The 23,411-nt window shown below is 45.1% G+C and overlaps 1 protein-coding gene and 1 pseudogene across 1 annotated transcript in view; one reads left to right on the top strand and one right to left on the bottom strand.

Moving 5' to 3' along the window:
- Positions 1 to 23,411, top strand: part of ELOVL2 (ELOVL fatty acid elongase 2) — a 92,894-nt gene that overhangs the window by 55,995 nt on the left and 13,488 nt on the right. The window contains exons 4-6 of the mRNA XM_022586653.2: positions 13,860 to 13,923; positions 18,581 to 18,768; positions 22,967 to 23,044. Coding sequence (XP_022442361.2) covers positions 13,860 to 13,923; positions 18,581 to 18,768; positions 22,967 to 23,044 — 330 coding nt within the window. The remainder of the gene's footprint in view (positions 1 to 13,859; positions 13,924 to 18,580; positions 18,769 to 22,966; positions 23,045 to 23,411) is intronic.
- Positions 6,033 to 7,467, bottom strand: LOC111181362 (large ribosomal subunit protein uL4 pseudogene; annotated as a pseudogene).

The following is a 23,411-nucleotide window of genomic DNA, read 5'->3' as shown; positions in this document are numbered from 1 at the left end:
CGGTGCGTGGGCTCTGTAGTTGCTGTGGTGCATGGGCTTAGCTGCCCGGTGGCGTGTGGGATCTTCGTTCCCCAACCAGGGATCAAACCCACGTCCCCTGCATTGGAAGGCGGATTCTTAACCTCTGGACCACCAGGGAAGTCCCTGAGTTGTATGAGTTCTTTATATATTTTGGATATTAACCCCTTACCAGATACGTGATTTGCAAATATTTTCTTCCTTTCTGTAAGTTGCCTTTTTATTTTGTTGATTGTTTCTTTTGCGGTGCAGAAGCTTTTTAGTTTGACGTAGTCCCACTTATTTTTGCTTTTCTTGCTTGTGCTTTTGGTGTCATATCCAAAAAAATCACTGCTAAGACAAATGTCAAGGAGCTTTTTCCCTGTGTTTTCTTTCAGGAATTTTGTGGTTTTGGGTCTTATATTTAAATCTTTATTCCATTTTGAGTTAATTTTTGTGATTTGTGTAAGAAAGGGGTCCAATTTCACTCTCCTGCATGTGGTTATTCAGTTTTCCCAACACCATTTATTGAAGAGACTGTCTTTTCCCCATTGAGTATTCTTGGCTCCCTTGTCAGATGTTGGTTGATCACATATCTGAAAGTTTATTTCTGGGTTCTCAATTCTGCTCCATTGGTCTATGTGTCTGTTTCTGTGCTGGTATCATACTGTTTTGATTACTATAGCTTTGTAGCTATATTTTTGTTTGAAATCAGGACATGTGATGCCTCTAGTTTTCATCTTCTTTCTCAGGATTGCTGTAGCCATTGAAGATCTTCTGTCATTCTATACAAATTGTAGGCTTTTTTTCTACTTCTGTGAAAAAAATGTCATTGGAATTTTGATATGGATTGCATTGGATCTGTAAATGGCTTTGGGGGAAGCATAGACATTTTAACAATATTAATTCTTATCCATGAATGTGGGGTATCTTTATTTGTGTCTTCTCATCAGAGAAGTTTCTCTCATCAGAGTCTTGTGGTTTTCAGTGTACAGATCTTTCATCTCTTTGGTTAAACTTATTCATAAGTATGTTATTGTTTTTGATGCTAAAATGAATGGAATTATTTTATTTCTTTTTCAGATGTTTAGATGTTGGTGTAGAGAAAGGCAGCTGTTTTCCATATGTTGATTTTTCTATTCTGCAACTTTACTGAATTCATCAGTTCTAGAGTTTTTTGGTGGGTCTTTAGGATTTTCTATATATAAGATCAGATCATCTGAAAACAAAGACTTCTTTCTTTTCAATTTGGATGCCTTTTTATTTCATTTTTCTTGCCTTACTGCTCTGGCTAGGACTTCCAGTACTATGCTCAATAAGAGTGGTGAGTGTGGGCACCCTTGTCGTGTTCCTGATTTTAGAGGAAAAGCTTTCAACCCTTCACCATTGAGTATGATGTTGGCTGTGGGTTTGTCATATAGCCTTTAAATTATGTTGAGGTATGTTTCTCCTATACCCAACTTGTTGAGTGTTTTTATTATAAAAGTATGTTGTATTTTGTCAAATGCTTTTTGTGCATCTATTGGGATGGTTATATGATTTTTTTTTTGCCGTATGCGGGCCTCTCACTGTTGTGGCCTCTCCCGTTACGGAGCACAGGCTCCGGACGCGCAGGCTCAGCAGCCATGGCTCACAGGCCTAGCCACTCCGCGGCATGTGGGATCTTCCCAGACTGCGGCACGAACCCCTGTCCCCTGCATTGGCAGGCAGACTCTCAACCACTGCGCCACTAGGGAAGCCCCTGGTTATATGATTTTTATCTTTCATTCTACTATTAATGTGGTGTACCACATTTATTGACTTGCATATGTTGAATCATCCTTGCATCTCAGGGACAATTCCCACTTGGTTGTGATGTATGATTATTTTAATGTGCTGTTGTGTTCAGTTTGCTAACATTTTATAGAGAATTTTTACATCTATATTCATCATGGGTATTGGTCTGTGATCTTCTTTTAGTGTCTTTATCTGGCTTTGGTATCAGGACAATGCTGGCCTCATAAAATGAGCTTGGAAGTATTCTCTCCATTTTTTTGGAAAAGTTTGAGAGCAATTGGCATTAATTATTCTCTAAATGTTTGGCAGTGTTCACTGGTGAAACCATCTGGTCCTGGGCTTCTCTGTATTTTGGGGGTTTTGATTACTGATTCCAGCTCTTCACTCATAACTAGCCTGTTCAGATTTCTTTTATTCAGTATTGGTTGTTTCTAGGAATGTGTCCATTTCTTTTAGGTTATTCAGTTTCTTGGTGTAAATTGTTCATAGTAGTCTTGCATGATTCTTTGTTATTTCTGTGATGGCAGTTGTAATGTCTGCCTTTCACTTCTGATTTTGAGTTCTCTTTTTTCTTTTCCTGAGTTAGCCTAGCTAAAGGTTTGTCAGTTTTTTCTTTTCAAAAACTGGCCTTGGGCTGACTACAGTAACGACTACTCTGTTTGCATCAATACAAAATAATAAAACACATATTTGATGAAAGTTGAAGTTACTTGTCATGTACTTAGGCAAGAATTTCACAGAGTAACATTTCTAGTCATTTAATGTCATGATATCATCTATTTCATCTTTTATTTCAGATGAATAGGAAGAGACCAACCTATTAAGAATTGTGATTGTTTTTTTGTTTGTTAGACTTACGGAGGAACTTACACAACTTTCCTCTGTAATCATTCCGTTAACGTTTCCCTTAGTTTTTAATTGTAATATTTTAATTACACAACTAATATACTGTTAATGATTCCTTATTAAAAACTAAGACATAAGACATAAAGAGGGTAAAGACAGTCTCTCCTGGCCTTCTCCCACTACCCTTGTCATTCTCCTTTCCTCCCCAGTGATAATCATTCTTAAGTTTGTGTGCCCTTCCAAAATTTTTCCTATATTTACATTATATATACTTGTACCTATACATGCATAGGCAGATTGATGTTTGTTAAAGTATTTATTTATCTAAACCAAATCAGATAATGTGAAGCTCATACTTTACATTAGATGATTTCAAGCCATGATTTTTTTTCTTGTAAAAAGTCATTCTTTAAGGCTTATAGAAAGGCATTCTTCAAGGCTATTAGACTGGGTGGCTTCAACAGTAGAAATTTATTTTCTCAGTTCTGTCACCTGAAGTTGGAAGTCAGGTGCCAGTGTGGCTGGTTTCTGGTGAAGGCCCTCTTCCTGGCTCGCAGACAGCCACCTTCTCCTTGTGCCCTCACAGGGCTGGGGGAGAGAAAGAAGAAATTCTCTGGGGTCCCTTTCTCATAAGGGCACTAATCCTATCATAAAGACCCACCTTCATGAGGTCATCAAAATCTAATTATCTCCCAAAGGCCCTATCGACAAATACCATCACATTGGGGGTAAAGGCTTTAACATAAAAATATGAGAGACACAAACATTCAGTCCATAACACCCAGACTATGCCACTTCTTTTAATTAGTAATGTGAATAAAGGTGCCAACTCTTTTTTTTTAAACATCTTTATTGGTAGGTGCCGACATTTTAAAAATGACTAAACCAAAGGGAAAATAAATATTTAGGAGTTTAGATAATCTTATCAGTACAAAGGTGGGGATGAAAATGAAGATAAATTCAAAAGGGATAAAATTCCATTAAGTAAAAAAAAAAAAAAAAATTCAGTTGTATGAATATAGGATGGGTAAAGCTTGAATTTGACAGCAATTAACATGAGAAGTATCTGGCGATGTTGACAGTGACTAACTGATGTGATGTGTGAATGCAGTTTTCTGATACTTTAATAGAAATATAATATCCTGATCAAGAGAGGTCATCAGTCACTCTGCATTCTTCCCTTAGTAGGCTACTTTCAGAATACTGTATTCAGATATAGCAAATATAAGGAAGAATACAACCAAACCAGTGATTTTCTGTTTGTGCAATGTGGATACTGTCTAATGGGTTTGTGGAGACAGTTAATTACTAAAGTGCCTGTGAAATGCATGGTGACATAACTAGTATACAGCAAGTTTGAATTTCATAGAGTAGAATATGCAATAAAATACATGGTACCTTTGTAGAAAGTAAGCAAAAACTTGGTTTTTTATAAGGTATTTTTTTATGTGCCTTTGATTATAATTGAAACAAATTTCAAGAGACAGTGGTCTAGATCATTCCAATCCAAGCATGGTAGCATGCACACCTGGGAGCTTAGTAGGACTGCAGACTCAGGCCCCATCCTAGGCCAGCTGAATGAAAACCAGCACTTTCACAAGATCCCCAGGTGTTCCACGTGATCATTAGAGCTTAAGAGCATGAAAACTTTCAGTTGTGTTCAATGAAAGCTTTAAAAAGCTATGAAAATGTCTCCAGACTTCTTTTTATACCCTCTTAAAGAGTGATGCAATACTTCAGGTACAGTGAAAATGAAAGATGATAAATAGTGATGGCTTATGTGGCTGTTGCATTGTCCTTCTAGGCAATTCTATCATTCTTACATTTTCATATTTTAGCACAGATTGAAATGATTGCGTATTTGTGAGATAATTCCTAGAATGATTAAATAGCAAATGTTTTAAGATACAGAAAAAGTAAGATCACTAAGATCTCACAATGTACCTTAGATTTATAGGAGTCCATTGAACTCGTATTTTAATTGCAAAATAGAATGAGTTTTATTCTACTTTAAAAATATACAAATTTTTTGGTTTGTATAAAAAAAAACCTCAGAATAAAATTCAGTCCAGTAGACCCTGATGATATACCAACTGTTAAGGATCTTTCAAAATATACTGGAAACCAGATTGTATATACAAAAATGTAGCTAAGAATGCGAAGTGATATGAAATAAGTATCAGGTGAGTACTGTGATGGTTTAGAAGAATGAGAGTTTTGTCAACACATTCATTAAGCATTAAGTGCCCATGAGGTGCCAGACATTGTTCTTGGAATTGGGATAAAATGGCCTCTTGGAGCTTATGTTTTGGTGGAGGGCCCAGACAGTAACCAGCCAGTGAATGTTTGTGTAATGCTAAGTGTTATAAAGAAAACACAGAGCCGGTGAGGGGATGGAGACAGATCAGGACGCCACAAAGCAGGGGCTTTCCTCCTCTTCAGTAATTAGGGGAACATGGAAGCAGTCGCCACTCGACCCGACACTGAATGAAATGAGAGAGCCGTGTGGGGTGAAATGGCCCAGAAACAAAACTGCAGCAAGATTTTCTGCTCTAAAGCCCTTTCATCTCCTTAATTGAGTGAAACTGCCTACAGCCTCAGGGTTATTACCTAGGATGCAAATACTATCAACCCCTGCTTTCTTCATCAGCTTGGTGTCCTGAAATATGTCCCAGCACAAGAAGCAGTGTGAGCTCCACAAGGAGCCCATCGGTCCCAGTTCGGACACCTTTCCCCACAATGGTGTGAAAACACTGACCAGTTGTTACCAAACTTAGTTCAAGTTAAACAGATCCACTTTTTAAAAAAAATATTTTATTTATTTATTTATTTTGGCTGCGTTGGGTCTTTGTTGCTGCGCGCGGGCTTTCTCGAGTCGCGGCGAGCAGGGGCTACTCTTCGTTGCGATGCGCGGGCCTCTCATTGCGGTGGCTTCTTCTCTTGTTGCGGAGCACGGGCTCTAGGTGTGTGGGCTTCAGTAGTTGTGGCTCGCGGGCTCTAGAGCACAGGCTCAGTAGTTGTGGCACATGGGCTTAGTTGCTCTGCAGCATGTGAGATCTTCCCGGACCAGGGCTCGAACCCGTGTCCCCTGCATTGGCAGGCGGAGTGGAGCCTTAACCACTGTGCCACCAGGGAAGTCCCCAGGTCCACTCTTGAGCTCAGTCTGTTTTCACCTCTGTAAATTGGGGGAAATACCTAACTTGCATGGCTGTTGTGAAAATTTTAGCTAATATGCATCAAATACCTGGCATATATTAAGTGTTTGAAAAACAGGAGCTACTATTATTACTCACCATTGTGGTTATTAGTTCATTTATATCTACCTTCATATGTGGCAATCAAATTACAAATGTTCCCCCAGATTCCTCATCACCTGACTTAGTTTCAGTCTCATTATTTGTTCTATGGAGTAATTTTTTTTTTTTGATCATCAGGTCTTTATTCAAAATTAGCTGTCCAAAATGATGTGACCTTTACCGAACAAACAAATTTAAGTTTATGCAGCAGCCTTCTTTTCCTCTGTGGTGGGTTTCTTTTCTGTGGGCTTCTTTGCTGTGCGCTTCTTTTTAGCTGCTGGTTTCTTGGTCACTGCAGCCTTTTTTCCCACCAAAGGCTTCTTTGGCTTCTTCGGCTTCTTCAGCTTCTTAACGCAAACAGCCTCCTTTCCCTTCTTTCCCATCACAGGCTTCTTGCCTGGAATCCCCTTCTCATCTGATTTGGCTTCTAGTGCTGCTACTGCCCTATCCATCCGGATTTTGTGGTTCCTGGCCTGGCGAAGACTAGCGTTCTGGCGCATGGTCTTTGCGTATGGGTTTAGCTTCAACATGATTCTCAGGTTTTTCAGTGGATTCTTCTTCAAGACTGTGGTGAATCTTCTTGCGTGGTGCTCGCAGGGCTCTTTGGATCTCTGGGCTTTTCACGATTCTGCTAAGGTCTGTATTGAGCATCTTGTGCATGGGGAGGTTGTAGTTACCCTTGAGGGAGGCAGCTTCACGCCAAGTGCCATACAGCTCCTCTAACTTGCGGAAAGCACTTTCAGTCCAAATGCAGAAACGTCCCACATGCCCCCCAGGAGCCAGTTTCAAAATGTTCAGTTTGCTTACGTTAAGCAGAGTAATTCCAGGGATGTTTCTGAAGGCCTTGATGATACCGTTGTCCTCATTATAGACGATGCAGGGTCCCCTGCGCCGGATACGGCGACGGTTTCTCACTTTGCCTTTGCCAGCTCTCATTCGCTGCGAGGCGTAGACCTTTTTGATATCATTCCAAGCCTTAAGTTTCTTCAGGAGCAAAACAGCCTCCTTGGTCTTCTTGTAGCCTTCAACTTTATCTTCAACCACCAAAGGAAGTTCAGGAACTTCCTCTATACGATGACCTTTAGACACGACCAGCGCTGGTAAAGCCGAGGCAGCCAACGCAGAGCAGATGGCGTATCGCTTCTGCGTTGTATTCAGTCTGCGGCGCCAGCATCCCCAGGTCTTGGTTGGTGCAGACATGCGGCCCCGCGACACACATTTCCAAAAGCACCCTGGCCAGAAGGTGAGTGCCGCCACCTCGAACCCTGGGAATTCGAGCCACAGCTCTGCCAGTACCCCAAGACTCAGCACTGGTTTGATGACCTGCTAACTCACTGACAGCACAGGGCTGTCTGTTGTTTCTGCGCAAGTTGGTGTGAACAAAGTTCACAATATCTGGTCGAATGGGAGCCTTGAACACAGCAGGCAAAGTGACATTTTTGCCAGATGACTCCCCCTTTTCAGAGTACACTGATATCAGTGGATGGGCACACGCCATGGCGGGGAGAGGAGAAGGCCACGCTCCCCTCAACCCGGCGGCTCCCACAGGAAAAGCTATGGAGTAATTTTTATAACGATTTACAGTTCCCATAAGCGAATTAGAGTTCCCTACCTCGTGCCTCCCCTCAGCCTACCATAGTCAGCTGCTCCCTCCAGGGTATGGTAGTGGAAAGCAGGTGTTGAGTGGGTGGGCCTCTCCAGGGCAGTTTGGGGGGATCAGCGTAAAATGCGTGAGTGATATCGTGGGAACTCAGCTGCATGAAAGGCAAAGATTTTATCACGTCTGCTTTTAGCCGTCCTCCAAACCTCCCAGAATCGTTCACAAATGTGAACACGTTTCCATTCTTGAAACACATGGGCAGCCGGCTGGGAGCAATCCCTCAGGGGCCTGCAAAAGGGGTTTCAGTGTTTGACAGCCATCCCGAGCCTGGGGAACAGGAGAGAGGCCTCACTGTGGGATGGGGCTCTAGTCTGTCCCTTGCCCCTGAGATTTTCAGAGTCATGTCTGGTTAACCTGAGCTGTCAGATCCCATTTCCTGACGTGCTGTCATCGAACACTTCAGATTTAGTTTTCTCTGAAATATTTTTTTTAAAAAATGTAAAGATTTGGATACTGTGTCTTCTTCCAACTTAAGAGTCTGTTTCATAATCTTAATGGCTTTTGCTCATTTTAAAAAGCAGTGAGGAAGGGGGTTGGTCTTGGAAAAATAGGTAACTATTCTGACTGAATAAGTTTCCTTAAAATGTCGTGTAAAACTACATCAACAGGGCTTCCCTGGTGGCGCAGTGGTTGAGAGTCCGCCTGCCGATGCAGGGGACACGGGTTCGTGCCCCGGTCCGGGAAGATCGCACATGCCGCGGAGCGGCTGGGCCCGTGAGCCATGGCCGCTGAGCCTGTGTGTCCGGAAAAAAACTACATCAACAAAATAGGACCAACCCAAGAGCTAGAATCATTGGATTTTTATACAACATAATGCCCGTGATAAATACTAAAAACCGTAACTGCCTAAAACAACACTGAAGGAATGTGAAGAAGGAATGAGTGAAGGAGGGAGGAAAGAGGAAGAAGGGGAGGGGAGGGGAGAAGAGGAACAAGGAACATGATGAAGGAAAGGACGGGGGAGAAGGAAAGGAAGAGAGAAACCGGCATCTGGTTTAGAGAGCACTTAGAGACCAGAGGACACACTTTCTGCCTTGCTTCTTGGCTCAGCTTCTGTAGAATGGCCCTGCGTCATGGTGATAGCGATTCTCATCCGATTGCAAGATGGCCTTTGCAGAGGGAAGTCTGAGCCGTCCAGGTGTTCAGGCTGAGGCAGCCCCTGCAGCAATCAGAGCTCACACCTTCAAGAACAGACCAGGAAGTGGCCTCCTGTTTGAGATGCCCCTGATTTATGTTGAGTCTCAGTCATCACCGTGGTGGCCAAAAATTAGGTGTGCCCCTCACGGCTCTCCTGTGTTCCAGGTACTCTCAGAACATGGTAGCAGAGGCAGGAGTGCATGGTGATCCAGTCTACCTGTGCTGAGAGATGCATGTCACGTGGCCGGGAAGACCATCTCACCTTTCCATAAGCAGTCAGCCCAGTGGGTCTGCCTCTGATGGGTCCCCGCTACCTCCAGGTGGTGTTCCTTCTGGCAGTAGAACAAGGGGCAGATGCAGGACATCACTGGCACTGCCAGCAGTGCTGGCAGCACGGCACTGCTCCTGGGGTGGGGTACGCGGGGTGTGGGAGGTGATGATGGCAGTTGCAGTGGACATGATGAGGTGGGTGGAGGTTAGCTTGCTCTGGGCTAGGTCTCTTTGATCAGAAAGATACATTTCTTTTTTTTTTTTTCTAATTTATTTATTTTTGGCTGCATTGGGTCTTTGTTGCTGTGTGCGGGCTTTCTCTAGTTGTGGCGAGCAGGGGCTGCTCTTCGTTGCGGTGCACGGGCTCTAGGCACGTGGGGCTTCAGTAGTTGTGGCACATGGGCTCAGTAGTTGTGGCTCGCAGGCCCTAAGAGTGTAGGCTCAGTAGCTGTGGCGCACGGGCTTAGTTGCTTCGTGGCATGTGGGATCTTCCCGGACCAGGGCTCGAACCCGTGTCCCCTGTATTGGCAGGCACATTCTTAACCACTGCGCCACCGGGGAAGCCCAGAAAGATAAATTTCTGATGCTCTTTATTCCTTTCCGTAAATGCTACTTTCCATATGGAACCATTTCCCTCTAGATTGTTCCTTAAAGAACATCTTGAGCATACCTTGCGGTGCAATTCTGATGCTACAAATTCTGTCACCTACGTGTGTATGAAAATGTCCTTATTTCACCCTCATATTTGAAGGATATTCTGCTCCTCTCCTCTGCAGTCCCCAGGCAACCACTGATTTTCTATCACATAGATAACTTTTTACATGAAAGGCCAGAAAATAAATGGAAACAGAGAGTGTGTATCCTTTTTTTTGGTCTAGTTTTAATGCAACATCATAATTTTGAGATTCATCCATGTTGTGTGTGCATCGGTAGTTCATTCCTTTATGTTGCTGAGCAGTGTTTCGTTGTGTGGTTATGTCACAGTTTGTTTACCCATTCACCTGCCCTGAGTATTTGTATATGAGTCTCTGCACGGATATGTGCTTTATGCTAAACCGTTTTCCACTGTGGTTGTACCATCTTACCTTCTCATCATCTGTGGTCGGCAGTCAGGGATACACCTTTAAATAAGGCCCTACCTGCTCCCAGCCTTCCCATGCTTCAGCTGTAGCTATACACAGGCACACATTCAGTTCAAAGTCATGGAACGTGGCCTTTATTACACGGGCAAGGGGAAATAGCTAAAGTTGTTTTGGATGTGAGCTCAGAGAATTATTCTTTGGCAGAGAATTCTGTGGCCTGGGGAACTTGGGACACAGTCCGGAGGGGGAAGCTATGGCCACGGACAGGCGTTTCCCTGGTTGAGAGGATTCTTTTCCTGTGTGGAGGGGAATAGCCAAAGGATGACCAGAGTGGTGCCCTCTAAAGTGTGGGGTGCAGGGCGGCAGCCGTCTTGCCCAGGTCTAAGGGTGGAACTATTCCCCTCTCCTAATCCAAGCTCTCACCATCTTTAAAAACCCACGTTAGGTCTTCACTTGCGTGGTGTCTTAGTGTGGCCGCTCTGTGTATCTCCGCCTCCTCAGCTGCTGGGTGTCTGCCCTTCTCCGCGTCTCACTTACCAGTTTGTCTGTAAGCTCTTGAGGCAAGTACTCTATCCCTTTTTTCTTCATGTGTCTGAAAAGTATTATGTACATAATAGCTGTTCAGAAATGTGGGTTGAATGAATGAAGGTTGAATGAATGAAGGTTTTTCTCAGCTCCTAGGGGTCACCTGAGAGAGTGTCCAGCACGCTTCAGCGTTTACCATACGTAGGACCCAGGGTACAGCTGGGAGCTCGTTACCCACGCCCTGATCTCATCCTTTGCTAACAGTTCGCCCTTAGTTGGCTGACGCTACCCCTTCTCTGTACTTTCTCTTACCTTATACTGACCCAGGGTGAACTCTGATTTGTTCTTCTGATGTCCTCTCATCATTGTCTTTTTAGACTACATCCTCACTAACTGTATTAAATAACCCAGAACCAAAGAGGTAATTGTTTTCAGGTTTCTGACTTTCCCAGCCTTGGCTTTATTTCTGTCAGATAGGTCCCTAGAGACCCTGGGCGTAAGCATTTCCCAGGTGAGTCATGTCTCCGTATGTTTGCTGATCTCTTCCCTCCTTCTCCATCTAGACGACGTCCTGGAGTCTTTCAAAACTCAGCAAAGCAGCAGCTCTTCCTGGAAGGCTTCTCATTTTTTTTTTTTTTTTTAGTGGTACGCGGGCCTCTCACTGTTGTGGCCTCTCCCGTTGCGGAGCACGGGCTCCGGACGCGCAGGCTCAGCAGCCATGGCTCACGGGCCCAGCCGCTCCGCGGCATGTGGGATCTTCCCGGACCGGGGCATGAACCCATGTCCCCTACATCGGCAGGCAGACTCTCAACCACTGCGCCACCAGGGAAGCCCTAGGCTTCTCTTTTTATAAGAGATTTGCATGAAATCTCCTGGCTTTTCTTTTGTTTCAGGTGTAGAGTATAATGATTTGGTATTTGTATATGTTGCAAAATGAGCACCCTAGTAAGTCTAGTTAGTATCCATCACCTCAGTTACATTTTGTTTCTTGTGATGAGAACTTTTAAGATCTACTCTCTTAGCAACTTTCAAATATGCAATACAGTGTTATCATCTCTAATCATCATGCTGCACATTGCATCCCCCTGACTTAATTTTTTTCATAACTGAATTTGTACCTTTTGACCCCCTTTACCCGTTTCTCCTATCCCCCAGCCCCTACCTCTGGCAACCACCAATCTGTTCTCTGTATCTATGAGTTTGGTTTTTTTGTTTTGTTTCTTTTAAAGTCCATACATAAGTGAGATCATACAGTATTTGCTTTTCTCTTATTTATTCACTTAGCGTAATGCCCTCAAGGTCCATCCGCATTGTCGCAAATAGCAGGATTCCCTTCTTTTTATGGCTGAATAATACTTCCTTTCTCTCCCTTCTTACAGCACGTCCCGTAAACCCCTCTCATCCTCCTTAAAAAACTGGTCCGTAATTACTGATTACTTGCTTGTTACCCTATCTGAAGAAAAGGACCATGCCTCATTTGACTTCATGTTTCAGCATCTAACACGGTGCTGGTGCATAGTAATGTCCAGAAAATCAGTTAATGAATCAGTAAATTAATGACTGAAAGAAATTCATTCGTATTCATCTTTCATTCTCTTATTTTCTCTTCATGTCTTCCCCTCTTAACTTTTCTTTTGTTTCTGTTTTTCTCCACTGTGACTAAATTTCTGCAAGATAATAGAAATAATACGAGCTTTGTGACCTTTAGAGTTTTCTTAGCTCGACAGATGTTGGAAGATGGATTTTGAACCCTAGCAAACAAATTGGAAAAGTTTAAATGTTGTGGGTAGATGTGGCAATGAAGATTTTATTGGTGTCCGTCATGAGGGTGGGAACATCATTGAGGTTAACATTCTTTGCTCAGGAATGAGAGGCCTCTGGACAGATCTGCCCTATTCTGATGGCAACACAAATAAAATTCTGTCACACTGAGATGTTAGTTGACCTTTCTCCAATCTGGAGGTCTCCCAAGATGTCCATTATGGAAACCAAAGGTAAAGACACTGTTTAAAACCTTCCAAAGTTGGTTTAGCCCAGATACTTTTCATAGAGATATGACGAAATAATAAAGGTCCTAATACACTGGTCAGCAAGTCGCGGGTGCTAATAAATGCTAGGCTTTCATCGTTATCCTCCTTGCCAAGCTTCCTAAGGTTCCCAGAGACCTAAGTTTCCTTGACATTTCTCTTCGGATCAATGACACGAATAAGGGACAGATGCAAACTGTACGTGCCAGTCACCAACGTGCACGTCTTCTTTACAGATGGCAGGAACTTAATTCTCCTCTTCTGCACCTATGTTTTCTTTGAGAATAAGATGCTTTTGACTGCACTCCAGCTATTGATTATGGAGAATGTTCTGTACAAACTTCCTGAGGGCCGTCCGGGAAACTCACACGCAGTCAGGGACCGGTCCACTCACCCAAAAGCCCCCTCACAGATCCCTTTCCTAAGAGCACTGTGCAGTGATCCAGCTTTTCCTACCTTTGCTTGAGGGAGGTGCTCTAGACCTTAGCAGCAGGGGTAGGGAACACCTGAGCAGGTATTTTGAGAGGTATAATGTCAGAGCAGCGTGAAGGGAGCCAAGTCAAGAGCCATCAGCCAGTTCATCAGCATTAAGATTCTTAGCAGAAACTCTCCAATCCCAACCTGAGTCCAGTTAAAGTGGTGGTAGTTAATCTGGGATACCCTAGTGATGCTATCTACTGTACTGTTAAATAGGTGCTAATGTACTGAAAATGTTTTGAAAACAAACAAAACATAAAGGTAGTGGGGAAAATGGCTATAGTGCTTCATTTCCTTACTTGAAAAACGTCGTCTTTATGGCTTTACATTCAGCTTTGTGAAATACAATTCAGCTGAATTTTCATTTAATAATTATGTAATGCAGGTGTAGACTTCCCCTATTGCTTGCACACAACCCCTGTTAATTGCAGCACTAGAAGTTGCTTCTGGAAAAGTTGACGCCTCTAAAAGCATTGTCCAGGGAAATGGGATGGTCAGTAACCCTTCAGTGTCTAAAGGTACCAAACCTGTCTTCCAGGACTCCTCTTGCCTAAGAAAGTGAAAGAGGAATTGTTTCCTTCCAAATCCTTACAAGCTTGTGAAGGTGAGGCTGCATTTACTGGTCCACTTCCCTTAAGTCTCTACAGTCAAAAGTCCTCAAGGCCAGGACCCTTGGAGAGTCTGTCAGCCTCATGTTGTTGGCAGTGGTTCATTTTGAGAGATTCCAAAAACACCCACTTAAATCATTCTTTCTTTGTCTTTTCAGGAGCATCTAAAGGCCTTTGATGGTGAAATCAATGCCTTTTTGGACAATATGTTTGGACCTCGGGGTGAGTGAGCTGTTGAGAACTCAATGTGGAAGGAACACGGTTTAGTTAGAGAAGAGGATGGTGTCCTTTCTGGTGTCTTGACAATGGTACTTGGCATGGAGGGACTTACCCGCCCTCACCTTCGATGTCCTTCTCCCAGAACGTGCAGAGGCGCCCCTCCCTCCTGCTCAGCCTCTCCCGGGGTTCAGGCTCCGGCAGCGGGAACAGCGCGCGGTGCGCTCCTTGCCTCCGGCCGCCAGGTGGCGGTGCCTTTCCTTCCAGGTCGGCTGCATCCTCTCCGCCCTAACGCCCACCCTCCTCCCACTTCCTCAGGCGCACAGTCACACGCAGCCCTTCTGCCCTTACCTGCCCTGGGCAACTCCCTCTAAGGCTGTGCGGGCTTCATCGGCCCAGGGCCACGAGGTCGGGCTCCGCAGCTCAGCCGTCTGAGTGTCCCGATGTTTCCTCCACCACCGGTCACTCGGACCGCTGCGGGGCGCCCCGATGCGTCTGCCCCTTTCTCATCATGTTAAGTGTCAGCTGCGATAATACTTTAGAAGCCTAAATCACAGAACGCGGTACTCTGGCTTAACACTCACCAGCATCTTCCGGCGTCCTCAGGATGAAAACCCAGTTCCTCGCCGCGGACCACGCACGCAGTCGGGTACTGTGCAGCCGCAGCTGTCTCTCCGACGCCACTGCTGCTCTAGACATCTCTTACATCCTCGACATGTAGCAGTCGTGCATTTGCTGTTCCTCCCGCTAAGACCTCCGGCTCCCCAGTGTAGTCAGCTCCTCCTCATACGTCAGGTGCCGGCCTGTGAACGTTACGTTCCCCGACAGGCTTTCCCTGACCAGGATGGCAGAGATTTGCCCTCGAGAGTGGCAAATCGAGAGCCTCTCATCATGCTGTATTTCAGCCTCTGTTTATTTCCTTCATACGCTTTATTAATAGCTCTTTCTCCCGCGAGGGCAGGATCCGTGACTGTTATCTCCAGGCTGTATTACAGTCCTAGGAACCTGTGAGACACTGTATTTTGCAAATAAGTGAATAAGTTTTCCACAGCACGTTTTGTTTCCCTTGAGCCTTGCTGGTTCACAAAGCTGGAAGATCTACAAGTTCTGTCCTCAGCATTATTGGGTGGGAGGGGGAGGGAAATGAGGTTCTCCTGTTTCTCAAAATCTTTAAACAGAATCACACCGAGATGATTTAGACCACTCTCCAGTTTCCATACAGGCTCCATAAATTATCCTGTGTGAATGACTATTTATATAGTTTTAGTGAAATAGTACTGATTGTACAGAGCTTTAATATATATGTATATTTTTTCACATTTCCTTTGGTTTTTGTTTTGTTTTCCGTTTTATCCTTGTGATGATCCTACAGGCAGGGTGGGGCCTGTAGCTCGTAACCTGCTTTATGTGATGTGCTTTCTGCTGTGCCGCTGTAGCAGGTAGCGTGATGATCTAACAGGCATGCAGGGCTTCTGGGTGACTGGCTTTCTACGTGACATTTGCGCTAGAGCCATCAGTGTCTCTGAGCCAAGGTCACACTGAACTTTGCCATTGGTAAGGTCACTGTGACCTGGGATGATTTCTTATTACTGTGGATGGGGATTAATTAAGGCTAGGATTGCAGTTGTCTGCTCAGCAGTGGTCATTTTTGTGGGAGTTTCCTTTGGAGCAAGGAGGTTGTGAGATTGACAGTTGACAACTGGATCAGGTGACCTCCACAGTGACAGGGAGTCTAGCCTCCAGGCCATCTAGTGCCCACTTCCCCTTTGAGGGGTGGCCCAAACTTAAATTGTCTGGCAGGCCCCCTGCTAAACCCACAGGTGTCCCCAAGCCTTTTCTGACTTTACCTACGCCACGTTGGTACCATCAAGGGAGATGGTTCTAGGCAAATACGTGACCCAGATGCAGAGCTAACATCTCAAGCCCCAAAGATAATAAGTGATATAAGTATCTGCTCCCATCTTTTGGTCGGGACAGTTATGGTCTTCCCCAACAACGGCGGCAAACATTTACAGGGCTGGGACGAAAGAAAATGCCAGCCTCAGGCGCTGTATTAGCTAAACACGCTTGACTCAGTGTGTCGATTGATACGCATTTGATGACTGTTCCCGTCAACTCTGCACTAAGTGGCGATAAGTTACGAGAGAGACAGAGTAGAAATATAAGACGTAGTCGGGTCTCACGGAGCGTGCACTGTGCTTGGGAGGTAGAACCGTCACCTCTGAGGCAGTCGAAAAGCAAGGAAGTAAACCACGCGTGCTCGTTTCTGGGGCTGTCGTAGCAAAATCCCACAGACTGTACGGCTGGAAACAACAGCAGTTTATTCTCCCACGGCTCTGGAAGTCAGGGTGTCGGCAGGGCCCTGCTCCCTCCGCGCTTCAGGGAGGCCTGTTCATGCCTCGGCCCTCGCTGCTTTCTACTGTTGCCTTGCAGCTGCGTGGCTCCGTCTCTACCTCTGTCTCCATGTGGCCTTCTCCTCCTTGAGAGCCAGTCTGCCCTCCTTGTCAGGACGGGCACTGGTCACTGAGCAGCGCCCACCCTAATCCAGTACGACCTCATCTTAACCGGTTTACGTCTGCAAAGACCCTATTTCCAAATAAGGTTATATTCACAGATACCAGGAGTTAGGACTTGAACACATCTTTCTGGGGGACACAGTTCAACCCATAATACCATTAACAAGAGGCAGGGTAGCAGTTTAGTTCAAGTTATTTAACTTCTTTTACCCAATTTTTCTCAATCATAAAGTGGAGATAGTACCACCTATGTGATGGATTTATCTGTCACCTCGCCTGTGGTGATGGCATCACAGGGGTTGGCAGATGTCCAGACTCAGCAAATTGTTCACAGTAAATATGTGCAGGACTTTATCAACCACACCTCCATGAAGCTGTTAAAAATAATATCACCTGTATCATTAGCTTGTTCTGAGAATTTTAAAGAAGTTAATGCATATACAAGGCTTTAGGTCTGTGTGTGGCACAGAATCAGTGCTCCATAAATGTTAATTATAGTAACAGTATTGTAGCCATGATAACATGTAAATTGTAACTGTTTTGTCATGCAGATGGGTAGCTGTAGTTATGGAAGAGCAGTGGGGAATGGCTTCCTTCAGAGGCCAGGACCTTGATCTGGGGGTCGAAGGACATGTAGGCTTCAGGCCACGTGGCACGTAGGATGTGGAGGTGGACGTTAGGAAGTGGCCCAGCGCACGAAATTTATGACAGATAATTGTGAGCCAGTTGTGTAGAAGGTAATATCTGTTAGTTGCATGAATGCTCCTCTCTTACCTTTTTATGTCTGTCAGAGCAAGGAGAAGTCTTTACAGAATAAGCGGTGCGACAGAGCTTGAGAAGGCACTTTGCTCACAGAAATGGTGCTCTGTAGGATGGGGGGTGTAGAGAAGCTGGGGGTAGATGGGGTAGCAGGGAGCAGAAAGGGGAACTGGGACCGTGGGGACCACAGAGGAATCAGGAAAAGCGAGAAACCAGTTCCTACAGCTCTATTTACAGAGATCAAAAACAGCATGCGGGGGCTTCCCTGGTGGCGCAGTGGTTGAGAGTCCGCCTGCCGATGCAGGGGACACGGGTTTGTGCCCCGGTCCGGGAAGATCCCACATGCCGCGGAGCGGCTAGGCCCGTGAGCCGTGGCCGCTGAGCCTGCGCATCCGAAGCCTGTGCTCCGCAACGGGAGAGGCCACAGGGGTGAGAGGCCCGCATACCACAAAAAAAAAAAAAAAAAAAAAAAACAGCATGCGGTTTTCATAATTCTGGGCCAAATCATTTTCTCTGTTTAAGCAACAGAAAGGAGCAGAGAACAAAAATCGTTTTGTGCCTACAGTTATTTTCTAATTACTATATTATAGATCTATGATGTGTGTTTTATTTAGGTTTTAAAATTTTAAAGCCTAAGTAAACAGAGGGACACCTCTGTCCAGGTTCTTGCCTCCTGGCTGTTTGTACTTTTGGTCCACGATCAGGTTTGGGTCCTCGGTTTGATTTTCTGGTCTCACCTCTGAATCCTTGGCTCCGAGGCTCCGCCTATGCCGTCTGCAGCTCCTCCTGCTTGCCCTTCTGTAATCCCACTGCTCTATTTGGATCAGCTGAACGCTCAGCCGTTCCTGGTTTATGCGCAGTGATCCTAAGCAAATTCCAGGGAGTGTGAGTTCCAGGAATCAGGACACGCTATCATTGTGTCTGCTCTCCTGCCGACCCAAAGCTTCTCCACGGGAGGCAGCAGAAAGGTAAAATGGACGGGAGGCGGGTGTGAATTCCCAGCCACCGGAGCGCCTTCTGCAAATGCTGACGCTTTCGGAGCTCTTTTTACATCCATAAAATGGCATAATACTTCATATTTACTGAGTTAGAGTAACTACGGTAACTGTTCCAAAGTTAGACATTCAAGAACTGTGACTTCCCACCTTTATTACTTGTCCTTGTCACTCAGCGTTCAACTGAAGCCCTGTTTGCTCCACGGGCCCCTCCTTAACTATTCCAGGCCCCACTGGTTTCTTCTTCCGAACTATAACTCAGACCCAGCTTGCTTACGCTGTGGCCTGCAGTTCCCTGTGGAACTTGGGTGAGCAGATACAGCACACGTGACCGTGTCTCCCAACTGAGCGCGTGGGGTGCCCTCGGGATTCTCACTGTGTGTTTCTTTGCAGATTCTCGAGTCAGAGGGTGGTTCATGTTGGACTCCTACCTTCCTACCTTTTCTCTCACTGTCTTATACCTGCTTTCCATATGGCTGGGCAACAGATACATGAGGAACAGACCTGCTCTTTCCCTCAGGGGCGTCCTCACCTTGTACAATCTTGGAATCACACTTCTCTCCGCGTACATGCTGGCAGAGGTAAGTGTTTGTGTAGCTGACTCTGGGGAACAGTGACCGAGTGATTTTTAGAAGCAATTACATCTGGCGTTCTAGAACTGTCCACGGTTGCTATCAATACTGTTCTTTAACATCTCAAGGTTCCGGTATCTGAAGTTATTCCTTCCCAAAGTCCTAGAAGTCTTTGTTTCTAACTTGAATGTTTTTTAGCCCAATTTAGACCTATTTCTTTAGTCCTTAGTCTTTCATTGTAATTTAAAATCACAGTTGAGGTCTGAATGGGCCTTTAAAGATCATAGTTTTTTCTTTTATAGATTATGATACGGAGGCTTAGAAAAGTTAACCGGATTTGCCTGCGAATAGACAGCTATTGAGTAACTGTTTTTTTAAGTTAAATATCAAATGCAGTTAGATTGACCGAAATGCAAATGTACGTTCCCTTAAAGGATACTCCTCCCATCTCTGGGTCACTGTGTATCCTCAGGACTGACTTCCAGAGGCCTGGGGTGACATTCCAGCTCGGCTGTGGCTCCCCACATTACATCATGTCTTCCCTGCTCCTTTATAACATGCCAAACCTAAGTAATTTCACAAGAAAAAAGAACAAGTAACGATTGCCCTGCCTATTACAACCAAAGGTTATTTTACTATAATACAAGAGAAAATCGAAAAGTGTTAAATAAATGTGCTTGAGAGAGAGAACTAAAACAGAACAACCTCTTTGGGGAACAGTTAGGATAAACTCATTCATATAAATTATAAATGGCTGACAGTGGCATAGGTATAGCTGCCTTCCTGGTGTCCTTGGCTTCTAAACGAAAATAAACTCTTGCCTAAAATACAGGCCATCTCACCCATAGAGTTTAATCTGTACATTAGTCTAATGTGCACCATTCTAATAATGGTTAATAACCAGTATCTAAAATGACTGTCATAAAACTCTAATTATGGAATTTGAGGCATCAGAGTGCAGGAGACAGAATTTGGGGTCAGGAAAGCCATGCCGATAGCTCTAAAATCACGTCCCATAGGTGCTCCCTGATTTACCTGACTCTAAAAGGGGAATTTCTATTTTAGGTTTCTCTGGGTAGACTTTAGTTCACTAGATGAGCTTGCAAGATAGTAATTTACAGAGTTAGTTTCTCCCTGTATGACAGAGGGAGAGTTACTCTTCCTTGGGTGGTTCCCAGAAGTGGCAGCTTCATCAGGGGAGCCGGCCTGACCATCTGTCTGCATTGGAAGCTCTAATCCCTGCTGGAAGCAACGGTGCTGTGGAGGCAGAAGACCCAAATTCAAGTGTCAGCCTTTCGCTTTCTCTGCAACTTTGGAGGAGTTGCTTAGGCTCTCTGAACCTCAGGCAGCTTAGCTTTCAAATGGAGATACGATGTCTGTCCTACTTCACTCCCTCATGAGTGTAAGGACGAATCAGTTCTGTTCAGCCCGCATTCAGCGAGCACCTGCTCGGTGCAGCCGAGGGGCCACAAAGATGTTTAGACGTGGTTTCTGTGCTTGAAGAGTTCACAGACTAGTGCAAGTAGCAGTTAGTCGCTGCGGAAGGGCCTCGTCGTTCTTCAGGTGAGCCTCAGCCACCGTCAGCAGGAACAGCAGTACAGCGTTTGAACAGCCAGGTACATGGTTTGTCTTTTTTAGGGAGAACGTCTGCGTGGAGCTCATTCTCCACCACAAGTTTTAGCTCTGGCTTGTCCAGTGGTTCTCTTTTCACACTCTTCCATCTCTTGGTTCCACATCACTGCTGTTGGTTGATTGCCTCCTAGTCTCCCAACGGCAACCTCTTTCAGGGCATAAGGTCTTCTCTTTGACGCTATGGGGAATGTTTGGTTAGACTCTGGTCAAAGGATAGCTTACCTTAACCTTGCTCACTTGTTACGTCCAGGCCAGATGTTTGCTTAGGCCAGAAAGCTACACTAAAATTACTAACACTCTTGCAACAACTGTGTTGAGTCCCTGCACTGTGTCAGATTGTGTTCTAGGCTCTGGAGCACAGCCTCCGCGTGTGCGAGGGAGCGATGGCCGGGGCGGGGCAGGGCGCGGCGGCCTTCCTGAGGAGGTGATGTTTGAGCTGAGGCTGGGTGATGAGAGCAAGCCAGGCGTGCAGAGCTCTGGGGAGGCGCCGGTACAGGAGGATCGGCAAGTGTGGAGGCCTTGAGGTGCTCGAGGACCGTGGGCAGGGGCCGTGCGGCTAGGAGCTAGGACAGCGGACGGAGGGCCGCTTCAAGGCGAGGCAGGCTGGGGGCAGGTTACATCCGGCCTTGTCAGGAATTTGGCCGTTGTTCTAAGCGTGATGAAAAGCCCCTGGAGGACTTTCATGGGGGAGTGACAGGATCTCCCTTTTTAAATAGGTTATTCTGGCTGCTACGTGGAAAGTGGACTCAGAGTGAGTTGGGGGCAGGAATGGAGGCAGAGGGTCCGTTTAGGAGATGACTGCAGGGCTACAGTCAGCGGGCGCCAGCGGCGTGGATTCAGGTGGTGGACGTGGGGAGTGGACCCTCATCCTGTTTCGGAGCGAGTCAGTCCACACCTCCTGAAGGCTAACCCTGCTTGCCAGCCTGCTTTCCTTCTCTTCAACACGTAGGCTGGGTGGTTTCTGCCAGCCCGCCCAGCTAGGGCGTTAGGAAGGGTTCAAGGTGAGCAAATAGAGCCTCCCGTAGCCTGATGCTGACTTCTGCCGTTTAGTTTGTCAGATGGTCCTGCAGAGGTGCCGTGGGGATGGGGACGGCCTGGATAGAGCTGGCTAAAGCAGAGCACAGCCTGTCCTTCCCCGCCTCTGTATCATTACCACACAGAGTTGATACTAGAGCCCCTGACTGCAAAACGACAGCCTGACCATAGAGGTTTTTAATCTTTTTACAAAGTTAGGAAACTTTATTTTGAAAAAGACACACAAAAACTTACATGCACTTCTAGGTATTCCCAGATCCCCTGTGGCCCGTCACGGGTTCCCCTTTGAGAACCAGCACGTAAAGCTGTGGGGTACCTGGGGGGTGACTTGATCTGTAATAGACCCCATCAGGAAAGGTCAGTCTCCTTCACTTTCACCAGATTCACTTACCCTGATAGTCTGTACTTGTCATGACGTTAACTGAAAGGTGTTTTGTTAGAAGGATAGAGAAGTCAATAAGGATAGTAGAGCAAAGACCTGCAAAGGTTCTAGAACATTCCCAGTGTTCTTAGTAGTTCATCTCTTCTTACTGCTCAGTTATGAACATCTGTCCCTCCCTGCTCTGTTTGTGTATTGTAACAGTGCTGTACCTTTACACAGTTCTGATAAAGCAACAGAAAACTGTAGGCTTTCACGTATAATATCCCATGTAAATCAAAGCCAAAGGCCTTATATTATATTCTAGAATTTTAAGTTTCTTAGTAATAATGGGAAAGAATGGAGAAAACTTCTTCTGAGGAATTTTCCACAAAGTTCATTTTCTTATGATGTTGTAAAAAGAATACTAGACAAGGAATTAGAAGACCTGAATCCAATCATTGTTCTACCACTATCTAGCCATGTGATTGTGAGCAAATAACCCATTCATCATACAGCGGTTGAGCACCTTCTCCGTGCCAGTCACTGGGCAAGGAACTGTAGATGCGGAGGTGAGCAAAGAAGGAGGCGTAGACTTTGTGGAGCTCTCTGTTTCCTGAGCGTAATGGGGAAAACAGACATTAATCAGTCATAATCGCACAAATGTCTGGTTACTGCATCACGTCAATAAAATGGAGAAAGTGATTTAAGAACGTTTCTGAGCCCTGGTTTTCACATCTGTAAAATGGTAATAAATACATAATTCATAAAATTAGATGATCCAGTAACTATTTATATATAAGCCAATGTAAAGTTTTAACGTGTTAGTGTAGTTTCCGCACATTGGTTTACATTTTACTTCTACATTTTATTTGTAGAACATATGATTAGATAAATTCCTTACATACAATAGTTTGGTGCTCAAAATGATAGCTAAATTCTGTTTTTGATGGATGTGGAGGTTAGAAGTAAATTACATTAAGGATTGTAAGCACTGATATATCAGTTCAACAGCAAAAATTAGATCCTTTGATAGCATGTGTTTGGGGACAGGATCGAGTCAAACTCATTCTGGGAAGAACTCAATCTTGAATCGATGCCAATCAGAAACATGAATGGGAAATTCAGTTTTCGTCCAAATTCTCACACTGACTTTTTTTTCTCCTCTTGTTTCTTTGACAGCTTATTCTCTCCAGTTGGGAAGGAGGCTACAACTTACAGTGTCAGGATCTTACCAGTGCAGGGGAAGCCGACATCCGGGTGAGTCAACCATCTGTAACCGTTTCTCCTTCGAGATACGACGATGGAAGCTGGGGTTAGATAAGAAACGGTCTCCCGTCCTAATAGAAATGCTTACTTGGGGGACAGACTGAATGAACCATGGTGCATCCATGCAGTGGGTCCCTTTGCAAAGCGGAATGAGGATGACCGCTGTCCTGTTACAAAATAATCTCCAGGATGTAGCTCAGTGGAAAAGAGCAACCCGCAGACCGTGCTTACAGTACAGTGCCTTGTGTGCAAGAAATGATAGGACTATGTGTATATTTGCTTATGTTTTTAAAAAGAAACAATGGCAGAATAAACCAAAAGCTAACAAAATGGTTTCCTTTTGGGGGAGGGAACAGGT

This window comes from Delphinapterus leucas, chromosome 10 (genome assembly GCF_059928025.1).
Source record: "Delphinapterus leucas isolate spDelLeu-1000000601 "Yukka" chromosome 10, BTC_Dleu_Yukka2, whole genome shotgun sequence".
In the NCBI taxonomy this organism is placed as follows: Eukaryota; Metazoa; Chordata; class Mammalia; order Artiodactyla; family Monodontidae; genus Delphinapterus; species Delphinapterus leucas.
This window is presented reverse-complemented; position numbering and strand designations above follow the sequence as displayed.